This window comes from Apteryx mantelli, chromosome 1 (genome assembly GCF_036417845.1).
Source record: "Apteryx mantelli isolate bAptMan1 chromosome 1, bAptMan1.hap1, whole genome shotgun sequence".
In the NCBI taxonomy this organism is placed as follows: domain Eukaryota; kingdom Metazoa; phylum Chordata; class Aves; order Apterygiformes; family Apterygidae; genus Apteryx; species Apteryx mantelli.
Genome location: NC_089978.1, coordinates 192,158,400 through 192,172,259, shown reverse-complemented (window position 1 = coordinate 192,172,259; position 13,860 = coordinate 192,158,400). Strand labels below are relative to the sequence as shown.

General features: G+C 36.9%; 1 protein-coding gene across 1 annotated transcript in view; it reads left to right on the top strand.

The window, feature by feature from the left end:
* DOCK4 (dedicator of cytokinesis 4) overlaps positions 1-13,860 on the top strand; it is a 264,454-nt gene that overhangs the window by 191,946 nt on the left and 58,648 nt on the right. Inside the window, exons 25-27 of the mRNA XM_067314834.1 lie at positions 932-1,066; positions 4,483-4,581; positions 12,783-12,877. Coding sequence (XP_067170935.1) covers positions 932-1,066; positions 4,483-4,581; positions 12,783-12,877 — 329 coding nt within the window. The remainder of the gene's footprint in view (positions 1-931; positions 1,067-4,482; positions 4,582-12,782; positions 12,878-13,860) is intronic.

Genomic DNA, 13,860 nt, shown 5'->3' with positions numbered 1-13,860 from the left:
GCTACATATCATATGGTTTGGGTGTGTAGGAAGCAAAAAGAAATCTCACTCCCACACCTGGATGTCAGCAAAGTCAAATGATTCTGTTTGTCAGCTGAGTTTTAGCTTGGCAGCGTGTGTTTGATTATGGGGTGAAGTGTTTCTTTCTGTAAAGAAATGTTGTCTTAAGTTATGGATAAAATTGCTCAGATTGAGATGGTGATGTCTGCTGCCATGGAAACAGAACGCAGTGTTGAAGGGGGGAAACGTATCTCGTTTGATTTAAAAAGAAAAAGTAATTTTACAGCTTGACTTTATCAAGTGTTTTCTTGCACGTAATTAAGGTATTGATTGTCTTTTTTGTTGGTGGACACTGGTTCCTTTGTACTAATGTTGTGTACAAGCAGTTGTAGGCTTACATAAGCTACTAGTTTGTGCTACTCAGCTGATGAAAAATAAGGTAGCTGGTACTTACTGCTGGAGCAGGTCTTGAAGGTTGAGCACCATCTGTTTGTTTCTGGTGACGGTTTCAAAGTGTGAAAACAGAATTCAACTTTTTGGACTTTAAACCTCTCTTGGCAATTTCCCCCCCCCAAAACTCTAGGGGTGTTGCCTATAAAAATCTTGACTGAACAGCCCTTGTATATTATTTACTGCCTTTTTCTGAACAGTAATTTAACATAGAATTATGTTAACTTGAGGAACGGTTATATATTCAAACTCATCCCCATAACTGTCTTCCATATTTCAGTACAGTGTTATTAATCAAAAACTGTAGGATAAAATCAATAAAAATAAAATTGTATCTTAATTAGAGAATGGTCCTTGTTTCTCAACTGAAACATTCATAATAAAACTAATTATTATTTGTTTCTAAAACCATATCAAAGGAAATTCTGTTTGTGGTCATCTTTCTACTTCAAAATCTCAAAGGTTTCATTTATTATTTAAGGAAAAATCTGTCCTGGAAGAAATAGATGTGATTGTAAACAGCCTGCTAGATATCCTGTTGAGGACCATACTAGAGATCACCAGCCGACCTCAACCATCAGGCTCTGCCATGCGCCTCCAGTTTCAAGATGTGACTGTAAGTTTCCTATAACAGTTCAGTTATGGCTGGCAGGAGTCATAGCTTTATGCTGATATTGTCTTTGTACTGTAATTCACAATGTTAAGTTTTTGTTGTCAGTAAAACAGAGAGTTGAGGAGAATAAAGAAGAACTTTCTTGCATTTTACTCATTTTCAGTGGAAATATTAATATTTTCTCATTACATTTATTTATAAATTGTGACTATAGAAAGAGGTAAAATTCCTTTTGACACTGTTTCAGATTAGTAACAATTTCATTGTCTCCTCTGTTAACAATTTAATAGCTTTCTGAAACTCTCCTTAAATTTGAATTCCTGAAAATGGAAGAATATGAACCAATAACATTTTTCATCCTAAAATGTATATATTTTTACCCAATAAAACAGCTCTAAAAATTTCTGCAGAATATAGGATGCTAATGTGTCCAAATCCAAATTTATTGATAGAATGACATTCCTGTATTTGGGCTGACCATTTGAGCTTAATTTCTGTGTCATGAACTGAATCCTAGAGGCCAGATTTACCAGATTAACAAATGATGTTTTGGTCAACACAATAAAACAACTCATGCAAATTAGAAGGTTGAAATGCAGACATTTGTAGGAAAGCTTATGATCAACATTGAAACAAATGGAGGAAGTGTCACTTTGCTGTTTTCAGCAAGGTTCCCAGTTTGCCTTTGAGGGGCAAACCAGCTCTAATACAGCAAGAGATATGACTCCCGTTTGAGACGAGGGAGTAACATTTTGTGAAGAGAACATACTATGCCTTCTGTTTTGCCATCTCATTATACACTTTTTGATTAATCACCTGCTTTTACACTGTAACCTTTTTTGCTAATGAATAGACTGTAGCTTTTCAAAACGGAATTTCCTCTGAGATCAAACATTTCAAAAAGCATTTAATACCTGTAGGTTTTTTTTGTTTTTTTTTTTTTTTTGCTTTATCCCACAGAGAACAAACATATTTGAAATGTTTACGGAGCTGACCAAGCTTTGTAATAGGTTAACACCATGCTTTAATCACTGTGATTCAGTAAGACTGTGCATCTAAGAGTTTGATTTTTTTTTCTTTTTTTGAAATAACAAAATTACAAATGTACTCTGTATACAATCCAAAAAAACTCAGCTGAAGTAAGGGTTGTAGAATTAGACTGTTATTGTAGCAAAACTCTGAGCTTATTGGTTTCTTTTGAGATATCCGCTTGCTTGCAGATTAAGTTTTCATAAAACACGATGACAGTCTAATTCTTTCACCCTGTCAAAAAATTAGCCTCTGAAAGTGCTTTCAAGCTGCAAACTTTCTTTTTATGCATCAGAAAAGCCATGTCATCATCACCACAGGCGTCTCATAGAATGCTTAATGTGGAAGTGACTCACAGCACAGCATAAGGCAATTATATACATTTATGTAGAAACACCATGCAGTATGGGCTTATGGCAACACACTGAGCCAGATTCTTGGAACTATTTGTAGAGCAAGTATAATAAAGTACCCAATGTGAGTACAGCAGTAGAATCTGTTCCAGTATGTTACCATTAATTCAAGATCCATGTATCATAAAATATTCTTTGTGAGAAGTATATACGCTCATGGCAGCACACTGGATAAAATTGTCATACTTGCTTTCATCAGATATTGGCTTACTTCTCTAAGTAGTACCAAACTCATCTCAGTGTGATCTTCTAGGTGCATGTGTCATTTCTTTTTCCACATAATTTATAAAGCAGCAGCATAATCAGTCAGCATCAGGCTGTATGCTGCCATGACTGCGCTGTTTCTTTCACATCAGGTAGTTTGGGTGTCTCGGTACCATTTCTGCTTGCCCTGAAGATTCTTCTTAGAGATGAGTGTGATAATTTGAAGTGAGTGCCCAACAAAACAGTGGATCTTCAAGGGTGTCACTGTTACAGATGTTACACTAGCAAAAATTGGACTTAATACAGCAGTGAAAATGAAACTTCTGTTTTAATTCTTTTAGGATGTCAGTGATTTAGATCTTTAGATTTTACTTAGGAAAATGCATTTGTATATAAAGTGTTACCAGGAAGCAAGCCATTTAGAGCAAAGCTTTGTTGATTTTAAATCTTGGAAGTTCAGTCTCTCAGAACTTCAGTGAATCGCAATTAAGTTGTCAGCTCCTTGTATTTTAATGATTATGATGATCCTTAAATGAGACAAACAAAATTACTTCAGGAGTCTACCTAAGTGAATTGGGTGTACTGTTTGGCTTCACTTACGGCACTAGAATCTGATCCTCACAGATTTTATCAGGGTGATGATGTTTGTGGAGTTTGCTTTCATGTATGATTCATATATCCCCCAACTAGTCAGTCTGTGGCTGACATTGGCAGAAGTCTTAGAAAATACATTTTCATGTTGAGTTCAACAAATGCATCTGAACATTCATTATTACTTTTAAAATCAGCTGCCTGTATAGTTACCTAAATTTGAATTCAAAGCTCAGATCTGGGAGTCAGTTAACAATTCTTCTGAAGTTTGTACTATTTGAAAGCTGACCTGTCTGTCAACTGTAATGGAACAGCTTTCTATAATACAGTGGGTTTTTTTTACTCTTCTACTATACCTAGTACAGTACCCTCCTCTTTTTTGTTCCCAAATCCCATGCTGTTTGAAGGACAGCCTGGACTGAATCTGCATCTGTATGGGCAGGGAGAGTCCAGTAAATCCCTCAGGAAAATCCAGCAGGCCCCCTGCAGTGTACCAGTTCTGGAGTTTGGGACATGGCGGAGTGCGAATCCAGGAGTCAGCACTGTGGGAAGGACAGTGTCCTTGCTTTATGATTAAGTTCAACTTCTTTCTCTCCATACATATTTTAATGAAATTCCACTGTAGACCCAAGAAAACTGTTTTAATCAGAACTTTTTCAAAGTTGGTCCTATAAATGAGTTTTCTTTTTTGACAAATACAGTTTTTCTGTCTGATGAAAACATGTTTTGAAAAATTCCCAGCTCGCTGCATTAACTTCTTCCCTACTGGAAGACAATAGCGTTCTTCCCAGAGTTGTTGCAAAATATTTTTTTTTATATTCTGTTTCAAAACTGAGTTGACTAAGAGATTGTAATTTTTGCAGTCTATTAACCAGTCTGCTTAAAAACAAATATAAGGGAAACAAATCACAAGCCAAATTTTTACTGTTTTATCTCTTCTGGAACTATTTCATTTTGCTGAGCAAAAAAACTGAGTTTGGGGAAAAATATTTCTTTAAATGAGAAACAAATTCATACCTAAGTTAATTTATTTTCACTAAATATGGAGTCTAACAAATAGTGTTTCCTAACTGTAGCATTAATTTCCTTTGCATTTGTTAATTATTTTTAAATGTTTATGAATTTGTCTTATGTATTTGGGCTTAATGTGTAATACTTCTGTTCTTGGCCTATCTGAACCAGGGGGAGTTTGTCTCCTGTTTGTTGTCACTGTTACGACAAATGACTGATAGACATTACCAACAGCTTCTTGATAGCTTCAGCACAAAAGAAGATCTGAGGGTAAGTAACAGAAATGTCTTTAAACACGTTCAGGTCTCCTTATTTCTTTTTTCTTTGTCTCTCTTTCAGGTATTCCCTTGTTTTGATGAAACACATCAGTATTTAAATGCAATCTGTTTTTCAGATTAACTCATTTTTACACAGGCTTTCATGTTTACTCGGGGAGACTCTTACGGTGGGGCTATGATTCTATTGCTGCCACAATGAGAACCAACAGAATAGGGAAAGGAGAGCTGTGTAATTGCTTTGAAGCCATAAGCTTAGCCTCAAAACCTATGTTAAAGTATCGACCTAATGTAAAGCAGTTTTTCTTGATTCTTCCTGTCAGCCAATTTTTTATTTTTAGTATGGTAAATGGCAATGGCAAATACATGGCTTGAAATAAGTATTCAGCAAACTCTCTCCATTTTCTGAACCAGGAACAGTCTAAGTAATGGAGAAAACCATGATAATGTAGGTACAATGGGATGTGTTGCCATACACAGTTAAATGAAATTCAGCAGGATTTGAGCTGCAATTGATACTATTCTGTCTTTATACCGTTTTTCCCAGCACTCCAGCTTATTGGAACATTTACTAACTTGCACGCAGCCTTGACCCATGCTGGCTGTAGAAGCAGTGCTCTTATGTTACTGTGCTGATGTTTGATATAATAGTCTGTCAGGCCCAAACTAGCTCTGCCCAGAGTTAGTGTGGCTGTCCCTCAGTGCCTGTTATAGTGTCGCACTGTCACGCTATGAAGGTTCAATAGCAACGACTGAGACAGTAATATAATAATACTAAAAAAGATGTTTATTTCCTCACACAAGTTCTTGGATTAGTAACATACATTAAAATAATGCGATTACTAATTTAGAAAGGATAACACAAAACCATCAGTTACTAATTTAGAAAGGATAACCCGAAACCGTCGATTACTGCGTTATTAATTGGAAGGACTGCTTATCCCTACTTGAAAGCTTTCTTGTTCACTCTCCTAGTGAGAGGACTCTCAACCTCGAGGAGTTACCTTAACCCAGCGTCCCAGGAAAAGGGGAAGGGGGGGAATTCTCACGGTCCAGCCGGAGAGGATGATCAGGTCACGTTCCCATCCCTGCTCAAACTCTCCTAGCTCCCAAGTCTTTTTATAGGACTGGGGCTCTGGGCAAACACTGCTTTTGCTGACTTTTTGCGAGTTTCACAATCACAGGACTGTCTGTTTGTCTGCTTGGGAGGACCCTGCTAGCGAGGCAAGACCACAACACCTCCGTATTGCTTCTCCCCTCCCCGACCCCCATGCAGATTCCAGGTGGCAGACTTCTTCAGTCTTGTTAATCATTCTGCAGCCTTGCGCATATCAGTTGGTAGACTTCTTTAGTCCTGTTGACTCCTCTGTTCAACAGCTTTGCACACAAGATGTGCGTATCAGTTCTTTTGCATATCAATTGACAAACTTCAGTCCTGTTAACTCTTCACTCGCCCGTCATATAGTTTGTCTGAAACCCAGATAAGCCACCCATGGAAAGCAGACTGTTTTAATTGCATAGTTGGAAAGTATAGGCTTTTTCCTGTAAATCTGCAAATTACTGAAAGCTATACAATGGTGAGACTTTCCCATTAAGACTAAGTGTGATCCTTAAATTGTGGGTCTCACGGAGGTAGAGTTGTAGAAAAAGTGATCACATCCCTTGTGGTCACAATGTTTTAATCTGCCTTGTAATACTAGTGCCTGCATGCGTAATTGAATTGGAAACCTTTCTCTTGATGAAGAGAGAATGAAAATCATTATTGCTAATGCCTTAAGCTCTGTGAAAGTGTCTTAGCAAATATTAGTTCAGGATTTATGGCAGTAGTCCATCTTCTGTCACATGGGCTTCTTAACTGTGTGGCAGGACCACTGGTAGGATGACCTGTCATCCTTGTACAGTCTCTGTTTGCCCAGTTCGATCATGGAAGAGAATAGCTGCCGAACTCTATCAGGGCAGCTTCTACCAATTTCATTGATGGAGTTGTAAGGTTCCTAGAGTTACAGCATTTTTTCATTCCTTTTTGCATCAGGGATGGGTTAAAAAAGGAGGAGGGTGTTTTGTTTTACGATTTCCTGCATAAAGGCTTCCAGTCTAGACCATGAGAAATCTGTATAGGACCGAATTTGATCCACACGAGGAATGCTCAGTGATCACTTATGCCCATTCTTCAGCCAGTAAGCCTAAGTAGGAGAGTCGTGATGTCCTAGTGTGATAATGTATTTTTAATGTCTTAAATTACCATTTGATAAACCTCTGTACCATAATGTTATGTACTGAAATGAGGAGTCTAGCAATTCCAGATTTTATTAAATTCCTGTTAGCCATTTAGAAGTGTTCTGAAGAGAGAGTACCATTCATGAGTGTCTTGTTTTTGCAGTGAGATGGTCATGTTGAGTTTGAAAGAAAGAAGATATTTCTGAGAAGTTCTCTCTGTCGTGAATCAGGAATGCTACCTAGGAACTGTACAATTTTTTTTTTTAAACTAGTACTACAGCATCTGTTTTCACCTAGCATAGTTGCTATACTTAGGAAATTTTTAATATATGCGGTGAAACTGGGCAATTTTACTTAAAGTGCTTTCCTTGTTTAAATTCTGAACAGATGTAAATTCATAGGTTTAGATTTTTATATTTGCTATATTTGCTATTTATGAAGTACTGTGTTGTTTTCTTTCAAACTTTCTTGCTTCTAGAACATGAGAATCTCTAGAATTATTGCTTGAATGGTGTTTGATTTGAGACAAATTTATATTCTCCACAACACACACACCCTGCTGTTATACAGAGACATATGGGAAGCAGCTGTAGCCAGTGCTGTCAGCTATCAAAATACAGGTCTTAAGAACTCAAGTCCAGAGTCTATTATTCCCATCCTGCTCTCATCAGTTCAGCCTCAGCTCTACCAGTGATTCAGTGGCAGTAGGTTTGATCTAAATTAATGCAGCATTTCTTCTTTTCTGAATCTGAGAGAATTTAACAAATTGTTTTTTCCCTCATTTGGAAATACCAAATGTCACTGAAATGAGTAGCTGAAAGCAAGAGGGAAGGATGAGGGCTGGTGTGTTAGGCTGACACTGCTAACGTTAATCATGTGAGATGACTGCATATGTCTTAGGCTACCTAAATTAATCCTGCTGCTTACATCTATATTCTGCTGCTTTCTTTGCCAGCTGTGGAAGTTCCTTGGTGTATTATGCTGTTTAAAGATATGCTCCTTAGGAAACAACATCAGCTTGAGCATATCAAGATTCAAAAGGTGTAAATATCTGTGATGAGGCATATTTGGCTGAGGTGCTTTTGGAGACTGACACAAATGCCACAGTTTTTCTTGTGGCTAGTATGTACTTCGGGATGTAAGCTTCAAAAGCAACTACCATCAACTTGCTGTATTTTTGAATCCTTCTTTTCCACCATGGTCAGTGGTGTCAAAGTGTCAAAGTGGGTTAAGTCTTCCCTAAGACATACTGAAGATCACAAATACATTACAGGGTTTGCAAATGACTTATCCGAATGTAACCTAGGCTTTTGAATTGCTATCTGCTGTGGCTTTTGCTTTGACTACACTTGTTTATAATTAGCTGCCTGTTTTGAATGTGATTAGGCACTGAAATTGCAAGGTATTTCTTTCTTCCTGACTGGTTCTCAAGGTGACTATGTCAAATGCTTGCATGAATACATGTTTGCATAGCATTTGTGACACTTTACAAAAACTACCCTCACCAAACCACTTCTGCAAACAAAATTCACTCATGTAAGGGAATGAAAGTTGTCATTCATTCTATCAAAATAAATTTGCAGTTTTATATTTTTTTTAAACAATCTATGCCAAAACTATTAAAGACTGTTTCCAGCTCGTTAATCAAAGTATAGCACAATGGATAGTTTAAAGGAATGGCATCAATTGAAAAATGATATTTATATCTGCACTTTTTTTTTTTACATGCTTCTGGGTGATGCTTTGAACAAGTGGTTGTTTATAGAAATATTTCCTCTATTTTGTAAATACATTTAGTTTAAGTAATTGACATGGTGACTGTTTTTATTTTAGTCAGTTCTTCAACAGATTCAGGTTTTTTCACGCCAAAGCAGAAGATAGAAACAGCATTTTATATTTGAAAACATGCAAATAAAGTAAGAAAGAAATGACAGGGATTCATGACTGAGTGGTAGCCCCAGGGACTGTATTTCACTCACTTTTTGATGCATTGAATTTAATGTGTCAGTAATTTAAAAAGTTTCCATTTGTTTATCTTTCAATATTATTTTAAAGGTATGCTCTTCTTGCTTACCACAAAATACACCACAAATCATCTTCTAGTAAATATATTTTACAGCAATTTATAGACTGAAGTACTCTTATAAGCAGATATTTGCTGTCCCCAAAACCCTTCAAATCTAGTATTTGACAAAAGGTAACACTGGAAGTTACAAATAGGAGGAGAAAAGTGGGAGAGTGAATGAGGAAGACAGTATACATTAACATAATGCAACTTGCACCGCAGCAAGGTATTTTTGGTTGCCATGTTTTCTTATTTAATAGATTAAAAAAAAAAAAAAAAAACACTTGCTGGAGGACCTCGTATACCACAGGTAATGTGGCAGAATAGGTATACAGGAGAGATTTGGCAGAGGAGAAGATAATATTTCATGGGGATGGGTGTGAACCTTGCCAGTGTTCTGATCCCTCTCTCCCAGCGCCGGGAGCCGGAGCAGCGTAAGGTGGGTGTGCCAGACCTACCACCAAGTGCGATTTACCCTGCTGCGGCATGGCTCTGCAGGCACGGCAAATGGCTCTGGAGCAGAGTGTGCTTCTGGCATCCTTCTCCTGTTCCCCATGGGGAACCATGAACGTGCTGTGGTAGGCCCCAGGGGACCTCGGAAAGGATGAGTGCTGGAGCAGATGGACTCTAGAACATGTACCTGGAGCCTGCTTGTGTAGATTAGGGAAGCAGTGAAGGAAAGAAGATCTGGGAAAGGAGTTGGCCACCGGACTGATGATTTATCCTGACAGAGATGGCTCACTGTCAAACTATCCTCTTTTGTGTGCCCCTTGGCACTGTGCTGAACAGCTCTGGGATGCTTTACAAAGGATCGATAACAAGTAACTCTCTAACTCTGCAGTGTGAACCAACGCATGGATGATCAGGCAGTTTGGCTTCCAAGTGATCTCTTGATCCAAACTCAAATGCTAATTTCGATGCACCCTGAGAGATCCAGTAGAGTCTCACCTGCTTTAAGGAGGATTTTACATGCATGTGGTATAATGTGGAAGAAATTCAAATATGCTTGTTGATGAAATGAATAAATAGTTTTCAGTCTTTTGGAAGGCCGTGCTTCTCATTGAATCAGTTTCACATTTTCATCAACAGAATATTCCTGCTAGAGGAAACTAAACTGCGGTATTGTGATGTTATGAGTGGTGTAATATACTACTAGAGTTTATATACGCAAGATAGGAATATTAAGACACGGTATTTAGTTGCCTGGAGTAGGCAAAATGATAAAATTATTCCCTTGCTGTCTCTTAAGACTGAAGGCATACAAGACTTTTAATTATAGCTGTACTCAACAAACCAAACGTTAGTTTGCTTATACTGCCGGCAAAAATGTCTTTAAATGTTAAAATCTGTTACTGAATCATTATGATGTGTTCAGCAGAGCAGATACTACTGTGAAAGACAATAGTTTATTGCAAAGGAAACAGTTCAAAATACACTTACAAAACTGATTTACCATGACTGGTACTTCATAGTAATGTCTTGTGAAGTTTTTAGAATATTTCAACCACGAAACAAAAAGAGCAATTCCATCATGCAAAATCCCAGGCATTGTACTACTGATCAAAATGTATTATGGAATTACTATAGAACAATTACAAGGTTATGTCTCTTGACATTGAATACTGGCACTGAATATTGATGAGTAGTTCTGACATGTGAATGCATACTAGCACATTAATGTCAAAGTATCAGATCAGTCTACTGGCATTTTACTGTTTTATTGTTTTCATTTTTATCATGGATTCCTAGGGAAATATACTATCAGATATTCAAAAACTGTATCATGAAAAATAAGTTACTTATGGATTAATTCTGCTAATAGAAGCTTTAGTTGTATATCTTGCAAATCTTACAACTGACTAGTTTTTTCTGAAGGTGTTTATGCTTTATCTGTTTCTTTCAGTTGTAGTTTAGCACTGAACTATTCTGTGTTTTGTTTGTATGTTTTTGACACATTTACTGTAAAAATGGCAAATCTTCAGACTTATTGACTTGGGCTTTTTAAATGCATTTTTTATATTTAATATCATTCATACTGAATTGACAAAACAATTTTCTGAATTTTCCTATTGAAATTAGAAAAAATTAGCCTGGTGTTAGTGATTCGAAATCTAATACAAGTGTTGACACTTGCTTTGTTTTAAACATTGCTCGGAATAAGAAGTTTATTCTTTTTTTAGCCTAGATGCCTAAGAAATGAAGCATATATGTTCTCTCTATCCTTCTTTCCTTAGCAATTTTTGAATAAGCTGATGAATTTCAGAGGGGTTTGACAGTGGGCTATAGGCCTCAGAGGTATGAAGTTTTACAAACCACGCAGCCCTTGGATTTGAAATGGTCCCTTAAACCACTTGTTTGGTTTCCCAGCAGCCTTTTTTTCTCTGCAGCTCGGCAGCCAGTCAGTCAGCTCCCCAGTAGCAACATCGTGCTTTGTTTCTGGACCTCAGGCAAGATGGAAACGAGATGTAGGAAAGCTGGGGGTGTTACTGTGAGCGGGCATACAGCAGAATTTGGGGCATGACTATATTGTTGCGATTATGGAACAGAGCTGCAGAGATTCAAGCACTGGCAAGGGGGATTTAGCCCCTAAGGAAAATAAGGGGGAGATGTAAGTGCTGAAATTTAACTTCAAGACACAAAGCTGTAGGAAATTCCAGTCTGGAATAAATCTGTTTGCTCGTGGAGCTACTTATTTATCTGTCAAGCTAGTCACCTATGTTCAGATACTATTTTATCTGGAGCGAATATTGCTTATACTCTTTGATACAGAGAGCTTCTTGGCATCTCACTCAAAAAGCAGGTTGTCTCTTTTATGTAATCTTCTCTAGTGGGTGGACGCTGGGATCTCAGATGCCATTCCTAGCGCCTGCATTCTTCCCCCTTTACAGTGATTTTCTAATGAAAGACATCTGTTGTGCAATGCCCGTCATCTACACTTTGCTATATACACTTGAGAATATATTTTGGTATCCTTACTTATTTGGTATCCTCTGGTTGCATCTTCATCTAAACTGTGTTTAGAGCTAACTCTAGACAAGTGATGTGCAGAATCAAATATGAATGTTTCAAGGTCAGATGCAACATTGATTATGTTCAGTGAGTTATATCAATTGCATCATGCTTTTCATGATGTGAAAGGCTACATTTTGCTTAATGAAAAAATACAACTTTATACACAGTTTAAATGGGCCATCGGAAATATTACCCTTGCTGTAGATTTAGTTATCAAAAATATCTTAAACAATCTGTGCAGAGAGAAATTGTTTAATTTAGTTATTTATTACTGAGTTAAATGACACAGGAGATAATGCTAATGCTAAGCTCTTAAGCAGTGCTTTCTGCATACAAAGTAGCTCACATACGTTCACTATTTTTATAGAGTCAGCAAATGAAGCAGAATGGTTAAGTGACCTGCGTGCAGCCAGGCAGCTGGGTTTAGAATTCAGGAGCCCAGACATAACTATTGACTTCACTGGTCTGTGCAAACTCAATGATAAAATTGTCCTTATGCTCTCTCTTTCCCACCAAATAATGATGTTTTTAGAAGAAATCTTGACTGTGATGAAAGCCAAGCATGATTAAGGAGATATCTGAAAATCTGTAGTGTTTGCAAAGTGCCTTTTTGATTTGCAGATTGTTCTCAGGATCACATTTGTGGAAGTGTATGGGTGGAAACCAAATGCACATTAAATTATTTTCTTCTTTTTTACAAAAAAGAATGAAATCACTGTCTGCGGCTTTTTGGGAGAATCAAAAAAAACTGATGAAAAATATTCAGGGGTGTATCTATGTAGAAAAAAATGTGTAATTCTGCTATTTCTATAATCATATTTTGTCTCTGGTTAATGTATTTTTAAAGCTCATTTCTCTTTTCGGCCTGCAAAGGCATAAGACTGCTTCTTTTCATTCTACAGGATTTCCTGCTTCAGATTTTCACTGTATTTCGGATACTAATACGACCAGAGATGTTTCCAAAAGACTGGACAGTGATGCGTTTGGTTGCAAACAAGTAAGACACTTTTTAATGGTAATAAAAACAAAAAACAAAAACAAACCAAAAAAAACCAGCATGTGAAGGTCATAGTATAAATAGATACAATTAAATGATGTAGATAATAAAAATGCAAAATATATTTTATAATGTTGTGCTAGTTTTTCATTTTTGAATGATGCTTTCCATTTAAAATCTCTGGACTTATTTTATACAACAAATTAATAATATAATCTGTACCTGTTTCTCCCCTGAATTTCAGTAACCCCATATACTGGAAATTCAGAAATACTTTTACAAAAAGAAAGTGCTAATCATCAACAGATTTGTTTTCCAAGTAGCAAATGACAAGTCTCACCAGAACTTCATCCAAATCTGTTGAAATACTGAGGTGGTAAAGATCTGTTTGCTCTCAAGAAGAAATTATCTGCTGTAATAACATTAACAGTGTTTTAGCATGTTTGTTAATTTAGTGTTTGTCAGAAATATCACAAAGTCAACAAAATACAAATCAGGTACAGCACAAGCAACAGTAATGTGGGGTTTTACATCTCAGAGCATCAGCAGGTGTTGCTTAACCTGCCTTCGAGCCGTTCTTTTTGTTCACTCCTTATTTTTACAGGAACAGGTTCACAGTTTTTCTGGCAAGTCACTACAGCTGGACTAAAACTATTAATTTTGATTTTGCCAGTATCACCAGTTAATCCTTTTTTGTAGGCTTAGTTTTCAATCAGATAAGCTAGCTGAAAAGTCAACACATAACTACATAAACATTTAGTGTCAGCAGAGGAAGGGGTTTGTATTGGGCAGACCTAGGAATACAGAATTCAGGGTTGGCTTAAGTTTTCATGGTGCATATTGCAATGCCTGATAGGAAGTAACTCATCATTGGTTTTCAGTCTGTACTGTATCCATGTGTGAACATACAAGCATCATAGTATTTATTCAAACTTTGTCATGACTTAAGAAAATAACATTTTTTTGCTTGCCTTTATTACCTC